Source organism: Carassius auratus, chromosome 1, assembly GCF_003368295.1.
Source record: "Carassius auratus strain Wakin chromosome 1, ASM336829v1, whole genome shotgun sequence".
Taxonomy (NCBI): domain Eukaryota; kingdom Metazoa; phylum Chordata; class Actinopteri; order Cypriniformes; family Cyprinidae; genus Carassius; species Carassius auratus.
This window is the reverse complement of record NC_039243.1, coordinates 29,366,015-29,393,833: the sequence shown is the minus strand read 5'-3', so window position 1 is coordinate 29,393,833 and position 27,819 is coordinate 29,366,015. Positions and strand designations below refer to the sequence as shown.

At 35.7% G+C, this 27,819-nt stretch overlaps 2 protein-coding genes across 6 annotated transcripts; one reads left to right on the top strand and one right to left on the bottom strand.

The window, feature by feature from the left end:
• Positions 1 to 103: 103 nt before the first annotated feature.
• LOC113106618 (circadian locomoter output cycles protein kaput-like) lies at positions 104 to 16,561 on the bottom strand. Of its 5 annotated transcripts, XM_026268721.1 has the most exons (22): positions 16,473 to 16,549; positions 16,188 to 16,395; positions 12,809 to 12,907; positions 11,896 to 11,955; positions 10,835 to 10,983; positions 9,444 to 9,535; positions 9,151 to 9,240; positions 8,912 to 9,029; positions 7,640 to 7,753; positions 7,392 to 7,510; positions 7,162 to 7,244; positions 6,968 to 7,074; positions 6,731 to 6,878; positions 6,568 to 6,643; positions 5,620 to 5,764; positions 5,440 to 5,534; positions 5,225 to 5,323; positions 4,971 to 5,117; positions 4,708 to 4,902; positions 3,666 to 3,775; positions 3,311 to 3,563; positions 104 to 2,393 (listed from the first exon to the last, which is right to left on the bottom strand). In XM_026268721.1, exons 3-22 carry the CDS (start codon positions 12,817 to 12,819, stop codon positions 2,202 to 2,204), a joined length of 2,403 nt encoding a protein of 800 aa, XP_026124506.1. In that variant the 5' UTR covers positions 12,820 to 12,907; positions 16,188 to 16,395; positions 16,473 to 16,549; the 3' UTR covers positions 104 to 2,201. The 5 variants fall into 5 exon arrangements, with proteins under 5 accessions (XP_026124506.1, XP_026124523.1, XP_026124519.1 ...); XM_026268738.1 differs by having other exon boundaries at positions 4,971 to 5,105; positions 16,188 to 16,561; XM_026268734.1 differs by having other exon boundaries at positions 5,620 to 5,761; positions 16,188 to 16,561.
• A 704-nt stretch (positions 16,562 to 17,265) lies between these two features.
• On the top strand, positions 17,266 to 23,069 carry LOC113106603 (cytosol aminopeptidase-like). Its single transcript, XM_026268697.1, has 13 exons — positions 17,266 to 17,463; positions 17,574 to 17,689; positions 17,783 to 17,837; positions 17,930 to 18,035; positions 18,987 to 19,146; positions 19,291 to 19,455; positions 19,540 to 19,698; positions 19,784 to 19,908; positions 19,982 to 20,070; positions 20,406 to 20,508; positions 20,594 to 20,673; positions 20,790 to 20,902; positions 22,273 to 23,069. Exons 1-13 carry the CDS (start codon positions 17,365 to 17,367, stop codon positions 22,457 to 22,459), a joined length of 1,557 nt encoding a protein of 518 aa, XP_026124482.1. The 5' UTR covers positions 17,266 to 17,364; the 3' UTR covers positions 22,460 to 23,069.
• The last annotated feature ends 4,750 nt before the right edge of the window (positions 23,070 to 27,819 follow it).

The following is a 27,819-nucleotide window of genomic DNA, read 5'->3' as shown; positions in this document are numbered from 1 at the left end:
TACAAATGAACACTGAAGGTAATATGATCTGCAAGCAGTTATTTGCGGTAACATGGTTTTGTACTGAAGTGCACAGCAATTCAAAATGAACAAAATGAACACATTTTATGGTTAAACACCTTAAGACTTGTTTATTTTACTCCTTTGATGATTCGTTATTTTATCATCATTCACTCAACCGATTTTCATCAGGCCAAACACTAATCAAATGTCTGGGGCTACAACCACATAACCATCATATTCTGAAAGTGCAATTCATTTTTTTTATACAGAAAAAACAACAACAAAAATGGATACAGAAGGTTAAAATGTTCAGCATCCTTATCAGTTCAGTTCTCTCTTCAACCTGTCAGTAGCTTTTTTTGGGTAGGAAATGTATTTTTAAGTAATTTTTGATTGTACACACTATGCCAAAAACTGGTTCAGTAACAACATCACAATTGTGCGTCTCAGTACACCGTAAAATCTTATGAAATCGCACAACAACACTATGAAAGAGAATTGGACAGATGAGGGAAAGGTGGGCGTCTACTTTGTGGGAATTTAAACTAAAAAAAATCAACAATATCAAAATATTTTCAGCTCGAACTCGTCTTTTAACAGTGTTACAGGTCTATACACAGCAATACTGTTTAACAAGGAAGTCTTTTGCCATATGAAAATAAATTCGCTTTGAATACTTCATATATAAAACCATTTCTGAGGTATATAGCGAACAAGCCAATGGGGAAACATCTAGAATGCTATGATACTGCAACGCAAGAACTGATTGGCCATCGCTGGGGTTAATACACACAGTAATAACCTACACAGCGATACTGGAAGAGTCATAAACTATTATTGACATAATAACTGGCACTTTAAATTCTCTCTCTCTCTCTCTCTCTCTCTCTCTCACACACACACACACACACACACACACACACACACACACACACACACACACACTTAAAAGGAAGATCACTCTTAACTTTAAGACTCTACAGCTGCACAATAACCCTGGTTCGGTTTGAATTACAACTTTGGAAATCAGACTAGGAAGAGGATGATATAATTATTATTTTCCTGAAAATGGGATTTAAAAGCTCCACAGTACTCCAGACCGTCCTCACAGTCACACCTTTAGAAATGCTGTGCCCTGAATGTGGCTTCTTGCATAGCTCCCAAAATTATAAGGGAGAACAAAGCATCGATGAATGAGGATTTGAAAGCTTATTCAAGGTGTGCAAGATATACATGTACCGTCCACGCACACAAACTTAAAAGACCATTATTTGACCGATGGACTATTTTAGTGTGTATGAACACAGTAAGTGCTACAAGTAAGGGGAAAGGTGCACAAAAACTTTTTAGTCGACTACTATGACTAAAAAGCAAAAGAACATTCAACTACATTTGAAAAGTAGATCGTTTTTAAGTGCCAAAGTTGAGATAATTTGATTAAAAACAGTCAAATTTGATTGTTGTGCATCAAATGTCTAAGATAATAAAAAAAAAAAACTTGAAGTGGGTACTTTTGTACGTCAGAGACAAGGGGTATAACGACTTCCCAAAAAACTAGTCCCTCAGAATAACCTCCAGAACAAACTATCGATCTATAAGTGCAGCACACTGACTATACATGAAGAGACCACTGTCGTGTAAGGGTTAAACATGGAAAGCATCACTATATGCACAATATAAAAATCTTAAAATTAAAATAATACTTAAATGTATATCATAAAACAGGAATAACAAATGAAAGTTTACACTTTTCATGCAGCATATCAAATATTCAGTATCTTGTCTTGTTTCTTTACGGTTGTGTTTTTACCTTTTACAGTACACAGGACTGTACAGATAAACACAGTTCTTTGGGCTGCTTTCAGTGAAAGACTGAGAACAGGGTTTTCTGTTTGGCAAAGACCATGCAAAGGCTAGCAATCCTATGCTCTCGGTTGCTGAAATAAATAATGAATTTGGCAACCACCTGTTGGTTGGGTGAAAGGCTCCGTACGGTTGCCACAGAGTCCATCTGGTGGTGTTGTGTTCCATGCAGCTGCCATGTTGAGGGAGTTCCTTGTCATAAAAGCTTTCAGGAATGCTGCCAGAAAGAGCTGTTTTAGCAAAGAGCTTTCCAATTATATAATGCACCGATAAAATCCTAGAAGCGAATATTATAGATGGCTCCTCCATCTAACTGGCTGTTGTGTTCATCCATGTTACTGAGATTGGGCACTAGCGCTGTCCGTCTGAAGAGAGGGGGGTGTTTTCTGCTGTTTCGGAGTCAGTGGTTTGAGTTGCTGCTGCTGTTGTTGTTGTTGTTGTGATGGAGGAAATGTACCTTGCTGCTGAATAGGGAAAGCCTGCAGGATCAGTTGTGTGGACTGGTTGCTATGAAGAAGGCGTGTGCTCTGACAAATACACAGCAGACAATCAAAAGTCAAACACTTAAAAAAAAATATTTCAGTTTTACATGGTGTCTAGATGGACATTAGTTTGTTAGGATCAGCGATTTCTTAAAATTATCTGTTAGTGTCTTTATAATTTAAAGCAATGCCAGATACCATGGTTATACATATGGCAAGAAAAAAAAACAAATAGAGAATGAAAATTATTTTGTTCTTTGAAGAAGCCCTTTACGCTGATCATGTATAACCGTAATATTGTGAAATATTATTAAAATTTAACTCTTTTCTATTTTAACATATTTGAAACTGTAATTTATTCCTGTGACGCAAAGCTGAACTGCTCTAGGCTTCAGTGTCACATGATCATACAGAAATAATTTTAATACTCTGATTTGCTGCTCAATTACTATCAAATGATACTGGTGATTATTTATTAATAACAGTTCTTTTATTATCAATGTTTCAACAAAATGTTCTGAAACGTAACAAAAAAAAAGTGTTATATTAACAATAATTTATAATATAAAATGACAAAAAATAAATATATACAACTTTACACACACACACACACATATATACACACACACACACATATATACACACACATACATATATATATATATATATATACACACACACACACACACACACACACACATATATTTTTTTTATTTATTTTTAAGAGTTACATAACATAAATTATGCATAGAGCCAAAAATCTTGTTTAGATTGATTATCAGCTGACAGTACGGAGTTTGACCCAGTCTCTTCGTGGTCTTCTTGGTCAACTTCCTTAAGGCTTGTCAACTAGACTATGTAAAATATCACGTGGTGAAGCATGCCGATGCATATCAAAGTGGTTATCACTGAAACACAGTTCTGATTAGACTCTAAATGAAACTATGTGCATGCTTTGTTACCTGTAGAAACGGCTGCTGCTGCATCGCCCCCTGCTGTTGACTCGACTGTAATGTGGCAGCTTGAGCCTGTTGCTCTGCAGGCGCTGTTGACTGAGTCTGCAGTGCTATGGTCTGTGTCTGGCCTTGTTGCTGTGCAAACGGGCTGTAAGCGGTCACCACCTGACCCATAAACATTGTTGTCGGTACCATGACAGCACCACACGCCATCGGAGCCGTCACAATCTTAGTGACCAACTGCTGCCCAGCAGGAAACCTGAATGTGACAGAGCAAGACGATTAAAAAAAGTCATTAATTAACAATATTAATATTGTAGAAGGTGTCCTGGGAAAGAGAGATGAGGAAAAAGACATGTACCTGTTTATTGCATTACCCTGACAGATTTTTGGTGCCAGACTGCTGGGTATCTGCACAACACTGGCATTGGCAGGCTGGCTGATCATCATGGTATTATATACAGGACCAGGCTGAGGGAAAAGAATGAGAGAGAGAGAGAGAGAGAGAGAGAGAGAGAGAGAGAGACACGAAATGATGTCATTCATTTAGATGATGTCACCATATGAAGTGGAGAACAAGACATTATGTCACTGGGTTTTTTTTTTTTAACTTACTTCTAGGCAATACACAAGTATAGGTACTGCAATGTTAACAACTGTCAATCAAGCTGTATTTTAAATCTAACTGCAATAGATTTGATTTAAAAATCATATAATTAACTTTTTATATGTATATACACTACCATACAAACGTTGCCAGTCAGTATGACTTAAAGAAAGAATTTTATTCAACTGATCAAAAGTGACAATAAATATTCTTACATTTCAAATGAATGCTGTTCTTTTTAACTTTCTATTAAATCAAAGAATCCTGAAAAAAATGCATCAGTTTCCACAAAAATATTAATCAGCACCACCGTTTTTTTCTTTTCTTTTTTTTTACATTGATAATAATAATAATAATAATAATAATAATAATAGTTTCTTTAGCTGCAAATCAGAATGATTTCTAAAGGATCATGTGACACTGAAAACTGGAGTAATGATGCTGAAAATTCAGCTTTACATCACAGGAATAAATTACATATTAGAATATAATCAAATAGTAATATTTTACTTTGTAATAATATTAGTGTTTTTAATTAAATAAATACAACCTTGGTGAGCGTAAGGGACTTCTTTTATAAACTTGTACCAACATCAAACCTTTCAATGGTAGTACACACAACCTATACATTTTAAAGAAAGACTTCAGTTGACTAAAACTGAAAACTGAACTGTGACCAAAATTCACATTTCAACAGGTTCAACATTGCACTGTTTGATAAAGAATCAAAATAGAAATCAAATAGCTGTCAGAGCAAATATTTCAACCCCTAACTGGAAAGATGACTGAAGCTCACCTGTGTAACAGAGGAGCCCTGTACATTCTGCTGCTGATGCTGTGGGACAGTTCCACTCTGTGCTGTACTCGTCACACTTTGACCCTGTATAGTTACAACCCCAGTCTGTGCTCCAAGCCCTAAAATGTTAGTCTGTGCTCCTCCAGCTTGCGGCAACTGTACGTTCAGTCCACCACCCGACTGCTGCAGTATCATCTAAAAGACACCATTTCAATCACATGCTTTAGTTTCCAGTTTAAGTTACCAAGAGTGCATGTGTGTACCTGAGTGCCTTGTCCCTGCACTCTCTGGAGCTGCTCATGAATCTGCCTCAGTTCCTCCTGCTGTTTCTGAATGTTAGCTTCGATCATGCGCGTCCTCTGCTCCAACTGATCCTTCAGGTGCTGCATTGCGTTCAACTGCGCAGAGAACTACATTCAGAGAGCATAGAACAATAAACATTGTGGCATCAAGTAAAAAATCTGGCTTAAATGATCTATTGGACAACACACTACAAACAAAGCAAAATGATTCTCACAAGGGTGTTGGGTTGAACCTGCTGCTGTGCCGGAGGTGGTTGTTGTTGGCTGGTTTGGATCGGAGATCCGGTCAGATTTGTGTTTTGAGAACTCACGGACTATCAAAACAAGTAAGACCTCTGTCATTACCCAGCTGCTATGAGGCACCAGCATGAGATGGGAATGTTTTGTAATTAAAGCCAAGTCTTGACGTCGATGACGATGCAAGTCTCACCTGGGTGCTGACAGAGGAACGACGTTGGGATATCATATCAACAGTGGCGGGCCGGGGTGGAGTGCTCACATCCATCTGTAGTTTAGAGGGAGTCGCTGAGGAAATCAAATAGATATGAAGAGATTTAAACCGGAAGACACAGTAGAAAAGCACACGTTTGGTTCTGCTTTTCATGCTTACAGGTGCTGTCAGAGAGGGCGGTGTGCGAGGACTTGCGGGAGCTCCTCGAGGAGGTGGAGGGTGAACGACTGTTACTGAAACGCTCCAGAACCTCCTTCAGTCTGGACGAGTTCAACTGTGCTTCAGAGCCAGAAATCTGACACTGCTGCAGAAAGAGAGGAGAATTGGGTAACATCCGTGGTGTAGCTGTTGATCAATGCTTTCTGTTTTGCAATGAATGATGTATTGAGAGAAATTGTGATATATTATTTAAATCATTTTTATTGTTACACACACAGATATAGATAGACCTAATAAAAAATTAGTAAGATTATTTCAAGTAGTTATGCTTGCCCAGTCTGCATTTGTCTGATCAAATATACGGTAATATTGTGAAATATTATTACAATTTAAAATGAGCATTTCTATTTTAATACATTTTTAAATGTAATTTATTCCTGTGATGCAAAGCTGAATTTTCAGCAGCCAATAAATCCAGTCTTCAGGTCACATGATTCTTCAGAAATCATTCTAATGTGCCGATTTGGTGCTCAAACTTTCTTATTAGAACAGTTGTAGCTCTTAATACTTGTGTAAACCGTGATTCACTGTTTTCAGGATGCTGTGATGAATACAAAGTTAAAATACAACAACATTAATTTAAAATGTAAATGTCTTAAATGTGATTTTTGATTCATTTAATGCATTTTTGCTGAATAAAAGTATTAATTTCTTAAAAAAAAATAATGTGTGTTTTTACAACAGAAATGTAATTTATCACAAACGAGACCCACATGAATCTGTTAATCATTCAGTCACAGTTAACCACCAACACTGACAACCTTGCAATGATAAATGGACATGGTCATTTTCACAGCAGTGCTGTAGAAACTTAGTCTCCATTAGACTGACCATTATAACACATCAGTGAACATTTTCTGAGAGGTTACTGTCTCAGAAACATCTCACCTTGTCTCCGGTCAGCTCAGGGGGAGATTCTTTTATACCCATCTCTCTCCTCTGCTCTGCTCGCACCTCGGCGTAACTAGAGACAAAAAGAATAAAAATAAAAAAGCATTGTTGAAGTCACAATTCGTCTTTTTCTGTTTGGTGTGGCTGTGCCTCGGCGTACCTCACGACGGTGTGTGTGCACACGATAAACTCTGGTCGCGAGTTCCACTGGTGATAGGTGATGTAGTAGCTAGTCTGGAGCCAAATCCACTGCTGCCCTTTAGTTAAAAAGCGATAATAGCAAGATTTCCCTTTTCCAAACTGCATTACTTCAAGGAGACAGAGAATATGAGAGACATATGAAGGATATGGCGCCAAATTAAAGTTTCAAAAAAATGTTTGCTTGTTTTAAACTCACAATGCTCATGGCATTTGGCTAGTAAATGCAAGTCGTCTACGTGATAATAGTCATAGCCTGATGTTCCCAACACCTCAAAGGGCATATAGCCAATGATAGGAGGTGCTCTGCAACACACAGACATCTAATTGAATGAAAACTGGACGATGAGTTACAAACACAGAGAAAGTGATTCTGTCAGGAAGTAGGAAAACCTGTGATCTAATAAGAGGAATTTCCACTCCAGACTATGTCGAGACGTGAATTCTTCGTTGGGCTCCTCCACCATGCACATCTCCTGCACACCATCAATAACAACAAACAGGTCAATATCAGAATGTTAATGCCTGTAGTGCTTTGTTATGATGCTCGCCCATGGCTGTCTGCTTTCTGAGAGAGTATTTGTAATGCAGATCTATTTTTCCTTGATTGATTATCAGCTTACTTTGATGAACTGGGGTTTGGCGAGCCGCACAGTCGCAATAAAGCAGACTTTATCATCGAAGGCTGGCTGCAACGATTGCTGCAAAATCCCCTCAAGGCCATTTCGGGTTGTAAGAGGCACTGGGAGAGCATTCAAAGCGGAGATTTGTGTTAAAGGAGAGTGGCAGAGCACACGCTGTGCTTTGGGCAGTAACAAATGCAGTTAACATATGGTCGAGTACTCAGTCAGTCTAAAAAACAAACACTTACTGTTGATGAGGGACTTAAAGTTGCCAATAAACTTGACGTATTCATACACTGGCGGTTTCTTGGGATCCACAGAACCTCTGAGAATATGACAACAAAACTCCAACTGGCTCTTGGCTAAGACAAACAAACAACAACAACAACAACATAAATAAATAAAAACATAATAAAAATGTAAATATTAAGAGTAATCTTTTACCATTTCAGTGGAAAGCAGGACAGTATTATAGAGAGATAAAGCTTTCACTCTTTTAACAATATTCACTCTATATCTTCATACTCATTGATTTGCTCTAAAATAACTTAAAGGGTGATAAAACATTTCTTTTTATTAAATGAACCATTTCAACCAAACAACAACTATTGCCAAAATGCCAAAAAGTATGACAAATTAAATTCTACTAATACGCAAGTAAAGAGTAAAACAAGTAAAGATACAAAACACAAGGAAGAATGTTAATTATTTTACAACTGTAATATACACCAAATTGTTTTTAATTAACTAAAACTTAAAAATATTTTTTTGAACTGAAATAAAAGAATAAAAATAAGAAATGTTGCCTTTGCAAACAGAAAAAAATCATAAAGTTACTAAAAATGAACTACAAAAAAAGAATATGAAAAAATATGAAATAAAACTGAAGAATTTTAATTTTACAAATGTAATAAACACAGATTCATTTTTAATTAACTAAAACTTAAAAATATTTTCTTGAATTGAAATAAAGAATAAAAATAAGAAATGCTGCCTTTGTAAACAGAAAAATTCATAAAACTACTAAACATTACAAAAAAATGATGATATGAAAGAAAACTGAAAATATTAATATACAACACTGACACAAAATACAAAATAGAACAATACTTATAAACATACCTTGATGAAAAACATTTTTCTTTAAAAAAAAAAATTCAGAGACATAAGTGTTTATGAATTTTTTCCCCCCAAATCGATTCATGGACATTTTAAAATGGTACAAGACCACCAGTCAAACTCCTAATGCTCTTTTTGTTGCTGAAGTGTAGATGAGAAATGCACTTAAACCATTTTTTAATGCTCGCATACATGAAAGTCAAGAAAGGATCACACAACTAGCCTCAGACAAATTAATCAAATAAACAATTAATGACCATATGAAGAGTGCAATGCAATATTCACAATGCTGCTTCGTTATCGTCATGAATAACTGGTATATTGCCCAGCCATATTGAGCAGTGAAAAAAATACCAAAGCAGAAGAGATACGTGGTAAGGGGGTTGAGGTTGGACACTCACATTTGAGGTTATCAGAGTTGAGGTTTTCAATGTCCGGGTGTGACGACAGCGCTTTATACACTTCATCATGTTCCCCCAATGGAAGAAAATTCAAAAGATTCTGATCCACCAGGTCCGACTGAAACAAACATGATTATATATGAACATCACAGATATAAAATGTGACTCCAAACCCAAAATAAATCTTTAAATGGCCTACAAATGATCTGCCACCTAAACAAACATCCTCTCTCACTTACAGGCAGATGCTCAAGCAGGGAGGTTATGCTTTCTGAGATGTAAATGATGTTGCCGTCTGTCAGCATCACTATGAAGAACCCATCCAGTGCCTTAAAAACATTCAAACATATTACTAAAACAGCTACAATCCATGAGCTGAAAATGTAGAAGTGAAGAACGAAAAATCGGCATTAAACATGAATAAGGATGCACACGTTTTTTTTTTTTTTTGAGTGGAAACGTCTTTCACAACAGGAAGAAACAGAGTAAAACAAACACAAACACACATGCATTGCACAATGCAGAATCGTACCTCTAGCATCAGCTGTGTAAACTCCTCATTGCTAAGAAACGGGGGTTTCCAATCCTGCTTGATCTCGCTCGACTCAGACTGTGCAGCACTTTCTGCATGTGAACACAAACAACTGACAGTAAGCAGCTTTCCTAGGATCTGCAGGGTTCAGTTGCTTTGAGACTTCACATCCTTTGAAAAAATTTGGGTCTGTAAAACATTACCTCTAAAAAAGTTTCTTTGCTCATCAAGGCTGCACTTATTTGATGAAAAAGACAGCAAAAACAGTAACATTGTGACATATTATTAAAATTATAAATGTCTCCTGTTTCAATGGCTTATAAAAGAAACATTGGCTTGCAAAAGTAATCATTACCTCTTTTGTTCCCACATTTTATGTTGTAGCCCTATGTAAAACAGCTTTAACTACAAACTATATTTCATACACTGCAATGACAAAGCAAAAAAAAAAAACTGCAAATAACACTGCAAATGTATTGCATATAAAAGAACTGAAATAATTCTAATAGTATCTTGAGTCGCTTGAAACTTAACTGGATCATTGAATGGAACAGTAGTATAGCAAATTAGCTTCAGCTAATTAAATATTACATACAAAAACAATAATAATAATAAATCAAGGAAGAGTACAATGCTTCATACAGTATGTATTTTTTGGAAATATTACATCCTGTGCTGTGGCATAGAAAATACTGCGGTAGCATTCAGCTTTGCTGTCAAATGACCTCATTACATTGCATTTTAAGTCCAGGTATAACTATACATTTTTATTTAACTTGAATATTAAAATGTCTGAAAGAAAAACAAAAAACACAGTGGTGATACAACCATGTATATGGAGTGGGAGTTTAAGCATTGCATTGTGGGATTCTGTGTAGTACGATGGCATTTATAAAGCACCCTTTTGGCATTTTTTTTTAGGTCAACCAGGTATACAATGCATACAGAAAATTAGCATACAGCTCACAATACACATACTGCAGAAACTGCATGAGTTGCATGATGGTAGAGCTGTATAATTAACCCTCTCAGGCTCAAATTAAGTTTTAGTAACTTAGTAACTTTAGTAACCTTTAGTAAAGTTTTTAGTACTCCAGATACATAAAATATGTATCTGGAGTAATAAGGTTTTTAGTTTTTAACTGTTGCAAATCAGCAACGCCTGCCTTGAGAGGGTTTAATCAAGATTACAATTATTGCTGTGATAAATTAATAATGAAATTGATGAATACAGCATTCCACTTCCACCATCTAAATCACATGGCAACATTTTTTTTTTTTGCAACAGCAGTTGAGCATTATAAACCAATCACACATCTGTTGTGCACATGGATGCAATGGCAAAACAATAACACAGATCTGTAATTTTCCCAGTAATTATTTTGCCTCACCTTTGTGCTTGCGCAGGTGGTCTATGCTTGTCTGCAATATTGTTGTCTTGTCCATCTTGCGTGTGTTTCCAGGCAACATGGTGCCAAGTTCTTTAATGAGGACATTGAACTGGTCTCTTCTTTTCTTCTCGGACTTATTTCTCGAAACTCTGTGGTTGAAGATAATAAACACATGAAAACAAAGCATTACACAAGGCTGGAAAATGCTTATTCATGACTTCAGGCTTGTCAGATGAAAACTACTACTGTAAACAGTAACCTTTAGACCAACAGTGGAAGCATAACCCGGAAAAAACAGTGCTTTTTAATCTAGTTAGCGTGAGTTATGATGGGTTTATGATGTTGACATTCTATGTTATCCTTTTTATGGTTCATGAGAAAAGTGAACAACATAAGCCATAATAAGAAAAGTTTAACCCTGTTAAATGTGGTTTTAACATACAAATAATCATAATAATCTACAAGTAAACCAAACATGTTTATTGTAATCTGCTATTTGGGACCATTCCATCAATTCAACTATAAGATCTGAATGATGTTTGTACCCACTTCTACTACGATAATATTTCATAAGTATAAAAAGGAAGTAGGGCTGCAAAATTTATTTCAATTTCTAATCGTGATTACAATAACAGATGCCACAATTACGTAATCGTTAAAAGCGGTAATTGATCAAAGTCCACTTATGTAATTGTGTGTGATTAAGATGTGTTTTTTACTCTCTACAGGTTATCTTTAGAGTTTTTCCATGGTTTTAATATTAGTTATAGTACAATACCATGCATATTTTTTACTTTTTTATTATTTAAAGAAATCCCATGTATTGAGGCTTAATACTATTGAAAAGCATTAAAAGTTTTTCAGTGTGGGTGTTTTTAGCTTGTTTGTTTTCATCTTAAAAATATAGCATGTGGTTGCTTCAAACAATGGTATAAAAATCTATGTAAATTGTGATAATCATAATAATCGCGATTGCAATTTCAAGGAATAATCAACAATTATGATTTTTGTCATAACCCTGCAGCCCTAAACAGAACAAAATCATCAGCAATTTAACTCACCTTTTGGCCTTATCTTTCCCCTCTTCTTCCATCAGCCCATCAAAGACACTATCATCATCCCTAAAACAGGACACACATTTATTCTTTGTGATGGAAAACCATTATAATTTTCTGCAAAACAAGTACATGTCTATTTAATAGAATTATTTGTTTTTTGCATATCACTTCAGAGAGAGAGAGAGAAACAGAGAAACCATATACTTCTAAAAATAAACTAAGTCTGAAGATGAACTCCTCTGTAGTCCTTTAAAATGTAAATGCAGAACGTGGCACACTGAAAATGCATGTGCATACACAATTGTAGTTACATGCATGAATTATATTAAACCACATTTTCTGTTTTGCTACTATATCAGAATTATTTCTCAAGAAGTACACCGCTGTTTAAAAGTTTGGGTCCGTAAGATCTTTTTTTAAAAGAATACCTTAATTCAGCAAGGATGCATATGTTCAGTGGCAGTAAAGAAATGTATAATGTTACAGAAATTAAAGATTTCTATTTCAACTTAATTGCTGTTCTTGCTGAACTTTCTATTCATCAAAGAATCCTGAAAAAAGTAGCACAGTTTCCACAAAAATATTAGCATCACAGAATTTTTTAAACATTGATCACCAAATCAGTATATCTGGATGATTTCTGAAGGATCATGTGACACTGAAGAATGGAGTAATGATGCTGACAATTCAGCTTTGCATCACAGAAATAAACTACAGCTTAAAATATGTTGCAATAGAAAGCTGTTATTTTAAACTGTACTGATACTTCCCTCAACACTACAGATTTGACTGTATTTTAAATCACATTAACACAGCCTCGTTGAGAATAACAGTATTCATTCAAAACCTTCAATAAAATCTTACTGAGCCCAATTCTTTTTAACAATACTGTATGTGAAGATTATTTCAGCTGTACCTGGAGCTCATGATAACGCCGTCTCATGGATCAGTCTGGGGTTAAAAAACCTGATGCATTGGGAAGACATTGGTGAAGAGGACCTGCCAATTTGAAAGGCTGCAGACACAAAACAGAAGATAACTGAATGACAAATTAACAGTGTTGTTAAATATTACTTCTCTGAATCTTTTTGGTCACTGTAGCTCCAGTCAGAGGTGAAAGGTTAATTAATGGGCACATAGAGCATGATGCCACATTATTATGGAAGCATATGGGTAGCATTATTCAATTTGGGATGTAATATGCAAAATGACAATGCAATATGTAAAATGGCAATGCATTTCTGTATTTACATTTACATTTTCCAATACATTTGTGCAACGTTTGGTGCAAAATGAAAATGAAAATTAAATTACATAATTTTCATTTGCCATTTACTACACCAGTTTTAAAATTTAAAATGAATATTAATTTTAAAGCTTTATAAGTTGCAAAATTAAAATGAAAATGTATTACAGAAATGATTAGATATGTCTAACGTGTTAAAGCAAAAACTGTGGCAAAATGATCATTTAAATGCTATTTTTCTTAATTGCATTAACACTCACAGTCAAGACACTTACGATTGCATTTTCATTCGGTGTCCCGCAATGAATGTAGCAAAACTCAATGTGCACATTGAAAATGCATTCCGAGCCGATCACGTGTCCCCGCCCTCGCGCCACGTCAATCATTGTGTGAACAAGGCGGGGCTTACAGACGGTCTGAGACTCAAGTCTCAAGAAGAGGATTCAATCAAGTGAGACAACATGGACAAGACAGTTGGTCCGTGTATGTTTTGATCATTTCGGTTTATGGCTTCAATATTTCATTCGGACTTGTGGGCGGAGCTGAAACGCTGCTTTCATCTGATTGGTCGAATCAGATCGGTTTTCATCTGACAGCCTTCAGCTCGGTCTTGTCATTCTTTCAGGCAGAATAAGAGTCAGTGCGAGTGAAGCACTGAAATGTCTGAAACTACGCTCACTGTTAATTAGCATAATATTTGAATCAGATGTAGCTGGGCAAATTCGTGCTGCTGAGACCTGCAAATTATTTCTAGGTTGTAGTATTGTATGAATATTGTCCCACTAATAAATACAGTGCAAATAGTTCTGTCCCTTTGGATAACAGTGAAGTGGAAATTAAAATCAATAATAGACTGAACAGTTCCATGTCTGTAACATTTACCACTCTCATCTTTTAAGTCATAAAGCACTAGGTATGTGTGTGTGTGTGACATTAATAAATAATTGTAAAAATGAATATAGTTACATTTCTAAATAAAAATAGTAAAATTAGCTCTATGCTGCTCAGTGCTCCTGTAGCCTATCCCAGAGCGCCCTCTCGCGGCTGTAGACGGTAATGTTTTCTCTTGGTCTTGAATAAATGTGACATATAGTCCAGTGCGACTTATATATGTTTTTTTCCCTCGTCATGACGAATTTTTGGACTGATGCAACTTATACCGAAAAATACAGTTAACATTATTATTATTATTTATTATGAGAGTAATTGACACAGACTAGAACTTAAATGTTTCACCCAATTCAGCTCATATCTTTAGACTCGTCCGACTCGTGTTGCTTGTATAACTGGCCAGACTTACCTTCCCAAAAAATCCTATTTAATTTTATTTCATAAATTTAACTATATTTATTTCCACTTTACTGTTATCCAAAGGGACAGAACTATTTGCACTGTTTTTATCAGTGGGACAATATTCATACAATACTACAACCTAGAAATAATTTGCAGGTCTCAGCAGCACGAATTATGTGCCCAGCTACATCTGATTCAAATATTATGCTAATTAACATTCGACCAATCAGATGAAAGCAGCGTTTCAGCTCCGCCCACAAGTCCGAATGAAATATTGAAGCCATAAACCGAAATGATCAAAACATACACGGACCAACTGTCTTGTCCATGTTGTCTCACTTGATTGAATCCTCTTCTTGAGACTTGAGTCTCTGACCTTCTGTAAGCCCCGCCTTGTTCACACAATGATTGACGTGGCGCGAGGGCGGGGACACGTGATCGGCTCGGAATGCATTTTCAATGTGCACATTGAGTTTTGCTACATTCATTGCGGGACACCGAATGAAAATGCAATCGTAAGTGTCTTGACTGTGAGTGTTAATGCAATTAAGAAAAATAGCATTTAAATGATCATTTTGCCACAGTTTTTGCTTTAACATGTTAGACATATCTAATCATTTCTGTAATACATTTTCATTTTAATTTTGCAACTTATAAAGCGTTAAAATTAATATTCATTTTACATATTAAAACTGGTGTAGTAAATGGCAAATGAAAATTATGTAATTTAATTTTCATTTTCATTTTGCACCAAACGTTGCACAGATGTATTGAAAAATGTAAATGTAAATACAGAAATGCATTGCCATTTTACATATTGCATTGTCATTTTGCATATTACATCCTAAATTGAATAATGCTACCCATATGCTTCCATAATTATCACTAACTCAGCATAAATAGTCTAATTTACAAAACATATATAGGAATTGTTGCGGTTTCAAAAAGTCACACAGTTCTATGCATCAAACTAATCATGGTCATTATAGAATTTAAAAGCCTCTACTGAAAGAGACAGATCCCCTGCGAAGACCTCATCACCTCAAGACCACGGGAACCAGACGAGTCCTCTGCACTATCTGACCAGTGCTGCAGCCTGGAATTAACCCTTGCCATGCTGGTTTCATCTGGCCAGAGAAGAACTATCTGATTTTGTCCCAAGATTTTTCCTCTATCTCTGTCACTGATGAGAGCTATAGTTCCCTACAACTGTCTCCTTTGGCTTCCTTACTTGGGAACGTTTAATTTCGGTCAATATTGTAGGCTTGATCGCAGAGACACTATTGGATGATGACATCGCTGAATCAACAATGAAAAATGACTTTGTTATTGTCCTCTTGCATTCCTAACAATCCGTTTCCCTGTTTGACACTGTAAAGCTTTTGTATTGTATAAAGCGCTGTACAAATAAAGGTGACTTGACATTATGCTGGTCATTCTAGTTAAACCAATGCAAACTGCTGTTATAAAAAACATACCATCCATTAATTTCACGAGTCTGTCAAGACTCTTAAAAAGGACGCTGACGTTGTGCGAAAACATCCTGATTAAATCAAACGTGTGTCGCAATGAAAATTGAAATGTCACGTCAGTGGATAAACTGTCACATCTAAACTACTTAAAGAGACTACTTTTCAATACTTCACAAAATGTTACACTGTTTTCTTTGGGTATTCCTGCACAGCAGCAGCAGCATGTGTTTCCCGGAAACTGATGTTACCGCCTTTATCAAAATATAAACATATTTGGTACCTACCAAAAAAACACTCTCACACTCAAAGACACAGGTGCTCTGTGATTCCGAGATTACGGTTCCGTGCAGTCATTCATTGGGTTGAGTAAGCAGTGCAATAGCGAGAAAAGCAATGCTGAATTTCATGCGCGCACTTCCTCGAGCGCTCTCATGAATGTGGGTCAACGGGCCTAAAGTGTCACGCGAGGCGAACGGAAGCTCCTCCTGGTCGCTGCAAAATCCATACGCATTCAGTTCATGCTCAAAACGCCATATACATGGCCAGTTCAGACTTCTCTTAGATTTTACCTTACATCGGAGAGACCTATTTTGGTTTCGAACAGGATGAAAACATTTAGGCCAAGCCTACTTCTCGCGAGCAGTCCAAAAGTCATGCGCAGTAACCTGCAACATACGCACAAACGGGCCCCATCAGTTAACTTATAAAATTGTGTGCAACAGCTAAATAGTGTTGCAAGTGGTCTGTGTTGTATGCTTAATTTTTGTACACTTTCTGCATTATTTTTTTAAGACATTTTATTCCAGTGGTACCTCAAATTATAATGTTTGATGAGATTAATCACACTTTTTTTCTTTCTTAAAGGAGCCATATATGTATAAACCCATATTAGGTTGTTTGCACATATTCACAAATACTGGTCTTATACTGTTTTTTTAAGATATGTGAAATATGAGAAATGTGGCCTGATTTTAAGTCGGACATAAACATTTTCTATGAAAACAATTTTTCAAATATTTCATTTAAATGTGTTGTTTCATCATTTAAGATTAAAATGTGTATATGTTAGAGCTAAACATTTTATTATCATTGACAGTTTATGATTGATATGAGTTTTGTATTATTACAGCATACAGATTGGAGTTATTGTTTCAATTTTATAGTAAATACAAAAAATAAGTTTGGTTCAGTTTAATTAAACATGAGATTATCTCTTACTTACACCACTTTTTTATTATTATTATTATTATTTTCATATTTATCGTTACAGAGGGCAAAGCAGGTCACAAGTTCCTTTAAGGTCAATGAGACTTTTATTTTGGAATAGAATGTCGTCTTTTGATGACGTCGGTATCTGCGACTGTGTGCGATTTTCAACCTTCTAATGTCACGTGTACACAAGGCTCTCTCAGAATTATCTCCTGAATCACGGTTGAGTGTGTTTTTATAAATTCAGAGAAGATGTTGATACCATTTCGAAGAATTTTACTCACGGCAATCCGACAACACAACTATAGATTTTTCTCGGAGTCTCATGCCACTTCCATTAATACAAGAAAAGTAGGTTTCAGTACTCGTATCATCAGCTAAATGTCTCTCTTTACACATATAAGGTCTTTAACAAGTCAGTAGTTTTGTTTTTATTGTTATATCTGAATGGGTTTATTCAGGGTTTAGTTCTTGGAGTGTATGAGAAACAGTCAGACGATGAAGGGATACTTTTGACGGAGGCTGCTGCTTCGTTTGACAGCTCGATCTCAGGAAAACTGTCAGAAATACTGACAATGTAAGCCACTGATTTGACTTCTAGAGCATATTTACTGTTCTTCTCATTTTTTTCCCGCCATCTATTCTTTAATTTTTTTTCTCTGTTCTGTAGATCTGGACCTCCCCTGAAAAAAGGCAAAAGCAGGATCTTCTATGGTTTACATCAGGTCTGACCCCACATCTGAATGATCTTGGATGTCCTTTAGATAACTGATGACAAGATTAATATCAGTCAACTCTTTTATTTTTTCTTTTAAAGGACTTCCCTAGTGTGGTTGTTGTTGGTCTTGGTAAGAGCGGCACAGGTGTGTGTGGAAAAGAGAACTGGGACAACTGTAAGGAAAGCATCCGTGCAGCTGTATCAGGTGAATGCCATTGTTTTGTTCGGCTAAATCTCACAAGGCCCTGTTAGGAACATAATGTCAGGTTAGGATTTTGCCCCCAAATCAGAAGAAATTAGATTTTGATTAAAGAAAATCAAGAATCAATGTGTTTGGAATGTTGTTTATTCTGCTCTCTATTACTGTAATGCACAATTTAATTGTATTCTTGTGGAAAGCTTTCCACGAAGAGTGGAAGCTGTTAATAGCTGCAAAGTGGAACTGTCTCTATATTAATTTCTGTGTATTTAGAATGCAACGTCATTAAAATCCCTGTTTATATAGTTTTATTATTTGTTAATGTGTTTAAACTAGTGTCTGTGTGTTTGTGTGTGTGTGTGTGTGTATGTAGACCATTTCAATGTCATGATGTTATTTACCCATTACTATTTCCTGCTATTCATAAAACTATTTCAACAAGATTTTCATTAGTTTTTATCAAAATTGTCAAAAATCCTTTTTAGATTCTAAGACCTTGTACAAGTTATAAATATAAATCTGGAAATACGTTAGGTCCTCTGTGCTAAAATGCTATTGTTTTATCATTCAAAATGGTCTGTATGTATATTTTTAACTAGATCACAATTTTTATATAGAAAATATATATATATATGTGTGTGTGTGTATATGTGTGTTTTTATATTATAATTAATGATTAAAATATAGTATAATATTTCTGAAAAGAATTTGAATTGCAACAAAAACTCCTAATGTAAATTATATAGACACAATGCTTAACTGTCATAAAAAATATAGATCTACATAAATGGTCCTAAAGTAAGCTAAAAATGTCTAATAGTGACCACAGCATTTTTTTTCTGAGTTCATTGAAGTAGTTTGTGTTTTCATAATACATGTGTTGGAAATTGAGAACATGATTTTTAATGTACTATTTCAAATTGCCTGTCTAAACAAGTTTGCCTGTGTTTTGTACAGCGGGATGCAGGCAGCTTCAGGATCTGGAGGTGGCTCATGTGGAGGTGGACCCTTGTGGAGATGGCCAGTCAGCAGCAGAGGGCGCTGTGCTCGGACTTTTTGAGTATGATGAGTTCAAAACCAAGAAGAAGGTCCGTGTCACGACCCAACCATACGGGAGGTACGTAAAACGCAGATGTTTAGATATTCACAAATTCCCAGGACATTTATAGCATGAATTGTAATAAAGTCACACACATGCTGCACCTCACACTCATCCTAAGAATTCTGGCTCTTTATTGTCTTCTTTCCTGTTTCTTTGCAGTGTGGATTCAGCAGCATGGCAGAAAGGTGTTCTGTATGGGGACGGGCAGAACCTGGCCAGGCAACTAATGGAAGCTCCAGCAAATCACATCACTCCCACAGCATTCGCCAACACTATAGAACAGAAACTCTCACCCTTTGCTCATATAGTGACCGTCCACAAGAGGTAGTCTTAAAATCAATCGCTCTATTCATTAATGCTGACTCGACACATCACATTTCTGCGTTCGTTTCCCTCTCGTTTTTTAAGGCCTCAGTCTTGGATTGAGAGTGAGCAAATGGGGGCTTTTCTCAGTGTGTCTAAAGGCTCAGAGGAGCCCCCTGTCTTTCTCGAGCTGCATTACAAAGGCAGTTTAGACTCTGCACAGCCTCCTCTTGTGCTAGTGGGAAAAGGAATCACCTTTGACAGGTAACTGCATCTGTAGAGAACCTAGAAACATGAGTAGTTGGGAATTTGAATCTCAGATAATTTTTGATTGTCTGTTTAATTCCAGTGGTGGTATCTCTCTGAAGCCGTCTTCGGGCATGGATGCCATGCGAGCAGATATGGGCGGAGCAGCCACTGTGTGCTCTGCTCTCGTGACGGCAGCCGCTCTCAAACTCCCAATCAATATCATTGGTCCGTCCACTGCACTAGACACTGGCCACTGCAACCATTCACACACAAACTAATCTCATGTTCCTTATTTCAGGTTTGGCACCACTCTGTGAAAACATGCCAAGTGGAAAAGCAAACAAACCGGGTGACGTTGTCCGTGCCAAAAATGGCAAAACCATTCAGGTATTCTGCACTCGCACATACAATACCGATATGCATTACTGTTTTACATAACTAATGCTGCCAACATTATCTGGAGTTAAATTAGATTTGATTTTTCAGATCATTCTGTGCTCAATACTTTTTTTCTATTATTATTATTATTATTCGCAATGTTGGAAAAAAAGTGTAATAAATTTGCAGAAATTGTGATAATACATTTTTGATATGATTAATTAAAAATCCAAAAGAACAGAGTTTATTTAATTAAATGTTTTTGTGACAATCTCCAAATTCTTTACTTTTATCGTTCTGGTGTCCTTGGTGAATAAGTATTTAGTTTCTTTTTTCTTTGGTAGGTTGACAACACTGATGCGGAGGGCAGACTGATTTTGGCTGATGCTCTGTGTTATGCTCACAGTTTCAAGCCCAGAGCAATAATCAATGCGGCTACACTTACAGGTACCGACACACAAGCTGCATTGATGCTTTTAAGTAAACATAGACTCCTATTGATGGTTTCTCTCTGTCTTTGTTCTTCTGGCAGGTGCCGTGGATGTGGCCTTAGGTTCTGCTGCTGCAGGAGTGTTTACAAACTCTGATTGGCTGTGGGAGCGGCTGCAAAAGGTAATTAGCAACGTCATAAAATGACTTGAATACTATTCTTCATTGACGTGATCCTTTCAGATTGGAAGGCTTTGTGTGAGCTAATGTCGTCATATGTGTTTTGTGTATTCTCCTAGGCAAGCATTGTTACTGGTGACAGGGTTTGGAGGATGCCACTCTTTCAGCACTACACCAAACAAATAACTGAGTGCGCTCTGGCAGATCTGAACAACGTTGGAAAGTACAGCCGGTACGTATGCACACTCAAACATACTGTTTCACACATTGTATTCTTCTTCTTCAAATGTTCCCTTCCTCAAATTCAACTGGACTAGTTACTACTAGTTATGTGAAGTAAAGGATATAAAAAAACAAAAACAAAGAAGTCCTAATGTCAACTTCACTATGTAAGTTACCGTATTTTCCGGACTATAAGTCACACTCTTTTTCATAGTTTGGCTGGTCCTGCGACTTATAGTCAGGTGCGACTTATTTAGCAAAATTAATTTGACATGAACCAAGAGAAATGATCTAAGAGACATGAACCAAGAGAAAACATTACTGTCTACAGCCGCGAGAGGGCGCTCTATGCTGCTCAGTTCTCCTGTAGTCTACACTGAGCAGTATAGAGCGCCCTCTCGCGGCTGGAGATGGTAATGTTTCCTCTTGGTTCTTGGTTAAATAAATGCGACTTATAGTCCAGTGCGATACTTAGGTGCGACTTATAGTCAGAAACATACGGTATGTGAAAAGACAATGTTAACGACCAATTTTATTCATACAAAACACACTTATACTTTGTAGTGCATTTATAATGTTTATATATTAAATGCGTAGCATATTACATACTCGGACCAAATGCAATTTTCAGTATGTCCTGCCCCAACAACTTGTTTCAATAGGAAAAATGTCTATACCGGTAAGAGAAATGCAGTTTCTTCGATCCTCGTTTGCCCATTGAGTTATCTAAGCTTTATTTTTTTTTTTACATTTTTTTTTAATTTTTTACTTTATTAAGAATATGTTTATTCTGCAAGGATGCATTAAATTGGTAAAAAAAAAAACAAATAAACAAAAATCAAAAAAATGTAAAAGAGGTTTAAAGGCACATTATAGTTCACCCCAAAATAGGTGTTTTGGAATGGAATTTTCATTTTTGGGTGAACTATCCCTTAAAAATAATACTTCAAATAATTGTAGTTCTTTTGAATTTTCTGTTCGTCGAAGAATCCTGAAAACAGTAATGTTTGCCAAATATTAAGCATCACAACCATTTTCAAATGTGATCATAATAAAAAAAAATTTTACTCAAGCACCATATTAACATATTAGTCTGATTTCTGAAGGATCAGGTGAAAATTAAGACTGCAGTAATGGCTGCCATAAATTCATCACAGGAATAAATGACTTTTTATAATGCATTAGTACAATACAGTTAAAACTTTTTACCTAAATTTTGATCAAATAAATGGATTTTTGGTGAGCATTAGAGACTTCTTTCATTAGAAACTCTCACCAACCCAAATATTTCGAACAGCAGTGTGTTTGTTCTATAATCTGTGGTTATTACTGTATTTGTTTTTGGGTGCCGTGATGTTGAACCGGTCTGTGACCTCCCAGCTCAGGTGGAGCCTGCACTGCCGCTGCCTTCCTGAGAGAGTTTGTGACCGCTGATCATTGGGCTCATCTCGACATTGCTGGGGTCATGACCAATAAGGATGAAATCCCATACCTGAGAAAAGGAATGTCTGGAAGACCTACACGTACGCTGGTGGAGTTCGTTGCTGGTTTGGCTTCTGAACCCTAATGTGAACATTGTGACCTTTGACCTGGCTGCATCAGAAGTATATCCATGATGTTCAGCGAAATGATAGTTTGTGTTATTAATATGTTTGCTGCTGAAATTAGCAGACAAGTGATCAACGCAGTGAAATAATCAAATAAGTCAATGTTGAAGGCACAAGAAGAAACTTTCAGTGCCAAGAACAGAAAACGATATCTAATGGAAACTGTGGACAAGCACTGCTAGAACACACTGTATCTAAAATCTAGTTACTTTGAATAGCAAGGAATGAAACTGTAGAATAGAAAAGACCAGTTTGCTGGACTTCCTTTTTAAAATGGTATTGTATAAACCGGTGGTGCAAGTTTCTGGGAATTTTTTTAAATTCTGCATATTTGTGTAATAAGATTACATGGTAGCAGTGTTATACCATGCATAAATGCACAAAATACAAGGTCAGTAAAGTAATGTGGCAATGAAGACTGTGATAAATGTCACGGTGAAAGACTGGTGTGTTGGCATTGAGTCTGGATGTGCTGCCCAAATTCTATTTACCTTGAAAACATACGTTGAATTATGTAAATGAACTTTTTTCATTAATTTGATCTTTCATTAAACACTTCATTTATGCGTAAAACATGTGCCGCCTTGTGTTGCCTTATTAATGTTGAAATGAACTCAAAAGTGTCATTATTTCAGGATTTGCTCGCCCTCATGTTGTTCCAGACTTGAACGACTGGCTTCTGCGTGAACTTAAGACTTCGGAGAATGTTGGTAGCTGAACAGTTTTGGTTACCGTTGACTTCCATTAAATGGTTTAAAAAACCATTTCTTAAAATATATTTTTAGAAGAAAGAAAGGCAAACCGGTTTAGAATGACACGAGGGTGGGTAAATGATGACAGAGTTAAAATTTGGGGCCGAACTATCCTTTTAAATGCTGCTTACTAGTATATTCCCAACCATGTCTTAAGATTGACACTGTGTCCTATGAAGAGGTAATGTTTAAAAAAAAAAATCTGTACAAAGGCTATTCATGTGATTTGGGTCATTATGTTGAAACTTTTGAACTCAATAACTGGAAAAGTCCCAAAAAAAAAAAAAGACAAGTGAGTCACTGTGTACACCACTAGATGGCTTTGTGAAAGTGAATGGAGGAAAAAGGGAAGGCTTGTGTTATCTCAGAATGTTCAGTGTTGTGTCAGCTGGGCCTGCGCACTCATTTACACACAAAACAGGACAATTTACTGGAATGAACCCCTCTCAGTCACACCATGCCTCTGTGTGTGTTTCTAACTTTAGGAACATTCTAACTATCCTCTGGGGACACAGTTACTAAAAGATGCATCCAGAAATTGGCAAAATCTCACAAAAACAATTTGATCACATCCTCAAAGATAAAAGTAAATGTCAAAAATGTGAAGGTGTTTTTAAAATAAAAAAATCATTGTCTTTTAGAATTTTGGTTGGAATTCATTTTTATTTTCAGTCAGGTTTAACAGAAGTTGTGCTGTAAGCTGATGTGGAATTTGTGCAATAAACTTAATCTGAAAAGCGGGTCGAGATAGAGAGGAGAACGATTGTTCTAACAGTGCGCACGCACCCCCACAATCCCCCTACACACACACAACCCAAATATCCCCTTTACAAGCATACACCATCCTTACCTACAGATTCTAATGAACAGCACAGCACTGTCACCTTTCTACATTAAAATTTTTATTGTCAAGTAACTTTTACTCGCAGTATTTCTGTAAATGTACTTTTTAGACAGTATTGCAGATGACATCTATTTTACTGCATTTAGTTTGTAGTTGATTTATAGTCTGGTGGACAAAATCAGACTTCATTTAGTCATTAAGGTGTGAATCGTATTAAGTCATCAAAGTTTCTTGGTTATGAATTGAGATTCTGTGATATGCCCATCTTGGGAGAGTCAGTGTATGTGTATTTGAGAGTATAGAGTTATATGCATGAGATCTGTGGAAGGAAGAGAGAAAGCACTAACAGCTTTGTTCAAAAGTGCAGCCAGAGGACAAGGTCACCCTCATACAGTCAAAATATACTCTTTGCCACTTTGTTCTTCTTTTCTTAAAGTGGGAAGGTTTTGTAATAAATATAGAGCTGATATCCAACTCACAAAATCGTTTGCAACATGTTAAATTGTTTTAATGACACTATGAAAATGTGCAATGATGAGGACTGAAAAATAGCTTACATTTAATAATTCAACAGACACGTTGTCCAGTATTTCTAAATATCTAAATATTTTGTAAACAGCATTGTTATTAAATACAAAGAAATTTGTCAATTTTGTAAAAGTCTCTCTAGATTTTTTGTTGTTGTTGTTAATTTACCTTAGATTTTACATTTACATTTCTGCTATGTCAAATTTCAAGTTATGCCAAAATACCAGTTTCTGCAATCAAATGTCAGAGATTTCAATATTTAAAATATTAAAACATTTAACATCTCCTGCCAAAGAAATTAATACTATTAAATATCAAAGATACATTTAGTTGATCAAAATTGAAAGTAAGGACATTTATAATGTTACAATAATGTGTCTTTCTTTCTTTATTCATGTTAAACTGTCTTGTAATGTGAATTTGGGAACTGTATGAAATAATAAACATTACAATATTGTATATTTTAGATTTGTCTTATTTTTATTAAAAATAGTTGCTGTTCTTTTAAACTTTTTTTTATTTTTATCAAATACCCCCCCCCCCCCCACCCACCCCCCCCCAAAAAAAAACAAGCGTTTTTCTACTGTGGTAAGTAACAACTGTTTCTTGTGCACTAATCAGCATAAATCTTTGGCATCACAGAAATAAATGTAAAATGTGCTAATATTTTACAAAATTATAAATTTCAATGTTTTTTTATTGTAATAAATGCAGCCTTGCTGAACCTGAGATTTCTTTTTAAAAAATGTTAAAAACACTTACTGACCACCAATTTGAAAGTAAATGCAACTTGAATGAATACTCCATTAAGCCTGGGCCACTTAAGCACAACCTCAGAGCAATAATATAAATTTCTGGGTGTGTGTGTGTGTTTTGGGTTGAGGGGGTTGTGCATGTATGTTTTGGGCCTGCAAATTACCTATTGTGTGTATGTTTTTGGGTTGCATGTTAATGTGTGTGTGTGTGTTTGAGAGAGCGTGTGTGACCGTACTCCCCCTCTTCAGACAGGACTGTGATTGGCTTTAAACAGATTAACATTCTAACGGTCAGAGTCTCAAATCCACCCAGTAACAAAGAACAAAAACTGCTCATTAAAGCATGCTGACCCTACCGCATGTTCCCTCTTTTTCCTATGAATATTTCTTTTATTTTTCTCTCCACCTGGCCTTTATGTTCAGATGAGTATATATTTAGTCTCACATTTATATCTTACTTATCATTTTGTTTCAGCTGCAGCATGCCTACACATTCGGCTTAAGATAACTGTTTGACTGTATTAATTTATTTTTGTAATGCAACTTTCAACTTCCCTCTCATATTACAGTAAATTAAAAGTCCAATACTAGACTAACATGTCATTTGTTTATATACATATGTGTATATATTATTATTATTATTTTAGTATTATTCACTTTGAGGCTGGAAAAGGCTTTCATAGCAATATCATAAAAAAAATATAATAATATAATAAACATTCTTGGTCTAGTTCATGTTGATTTTTGCTGTGTCACTTAAGTGCATAACGACTCTGCAACCAGAGATGAGGAATGTGATTTTGTTCACTCCTACTGCTTTACCTACAGGTATGTGCAATTCACCTGCAAGTCATGCACAGCATTGAGGAAGTGTTTCTGATCTCTCTCTCTCTGTCTGTCTTGTTTTCTCTTTGCATTGTCTCTCTGTTGAGCAAGAAGAAGGTGTGTTGAATGCATTGATTGTATGGAAGGTGTTTCTGTGTGTGAGAATAAATAGAATAAACTCTTCTCAGAGACTTGTATTTCACACATGGTGGTTGGTTCATTTATTTTTGTTTACAGTCAAGTTTAGGGAATCTATGGTTTATTGAACCATTTTAATTATTAATTAGTGATTATAGTTATTAGATGAATAATTTGTTTGCCTGGGAAGATGATGGCCTATATAAGTGAAAGGGGCAGTTCACCAAAAAATGAAACTTCTCAAGTTGTTTTAATTCTGTACACTGAAAAATAAAGAAGAAATCTTTTATCTTTGTCTTTTAATAAAAAACTAAGAAATGGTACACTTTGAACTAGACACTGAATATGAAATTTTGAAAAAGAAAGACTGAAATATTGTTTTCTTGTTGAAGCATACTCCGATAATCTTAGATTTACAAAGACTAAAAGATGGAAAGATGTTTCCATGTTTCGCAAGTTCAGAAGTATCGATTTTTATTGAAAGGTAAATAAATAATTAAATATTCATATTTGAAGTATAAAATATATATATATATATATATATATATATATATATATATATATATATATATATATATATATATATATATATATATATATATATATATATATATATATATATATATATTTAATATTTACCTTTATTACTACAAGTGCATGTAACAACTATGTCACAATAAAATTAAGTGTTATCTGCAAGTTAATGAGAAATGAGAATTTATCTTTGTTAAATTAAAGTGTTATTGTTATGTATAAGTTATTTTATTTATTTCTAACAAATTTATTGTGGACATGACCATTTAAAAAAACTGAATTCATTAAATTTGAAATGCACACACACACACACCAGCTAGAGGTTAGTAAACTGGTGAAATTGTTATTTTGGAGACAATTTCATTCAAACATTCCCAGAGGTCTATGAGGAACAGAGTATGTGTTCATCTTTGTGTCACTTTGAAGTCTTTATTGCATAAATCAGAGAAACTCAATGGGATGGTAAGCTCTGATATTTGTAAGGTGTGTGTGTGTGTGTGTGTGGAATGCTGCTCTGGCCTGTCTCCAGGTTTCCAGGTTAAGGGAGGGATAGCGTTTCCAATCCGAGAGGCTGGAAGGATTCTGGTTTGGTGAGTTTCTGAGAGGCACACACACACACACACACACATACACAGACACACACACAGAGAGAGGAACAGGTTGCTCGGACTAGACCGGTGAGAAAGATGTGAGACGAAACATTTCCTGGTACTGCTGTAGACATAGACATACACGCACGCACACTTTCTTTTCATCAGTGTCCTTACATATGTAGTGTTAATGAAAATTTTGTTTTTGACCTTTGGCATTTCAGACTGGTTCAGTATTTCTACAGGTTTTTTTGTTAATATTTTTTCCTCCTGGAATGTGAAGATTATGTCAGTGAGAGGCAGGTACAGAGACGGCTGCTAATTACTCTCTCTCTCTCTCTCTCTCTCTCTCTC

Coding starts and splice junctions, on each gene's coding strand:
- LOC113106618 (XM_026268721.1), bottom strand. Junction 7,075..7,161: donor TTCCTCTTATTAGATCACAG/GTTTTCCTACTT, acceptor TGTGTGTTGCAG/AGCACCTCCTATCATTGGCT. Junction 3,564..3,665: donor CAGGGTAATGCAATAAACAG/GTACATGTCTTT, acceptor TGTCACATTCAG/GTTTCCTGCTGGGCAGCAGT.
- LOC113106603 (XM_026268697.1), top strand. CDS start 17,365: ATGTTGATACCATTTCGAAGAATTTTACTCACGGCAATCCGACAACAC. Junction 20,674..20,789: donor TGTGGGAGCGGCTGCAAAAG/GTAATTAGCAAC, acceptor GTATTCTCCTAG/GCAAGCATTGTTACTGGTGA. Junction 20,903..22,272: donor AACGTTGGAAAGTACAGCCG/GTACGTATGCAC, acceptor GTGACCTCCCAG/CTCAGGTGGAGCCTGCACTG.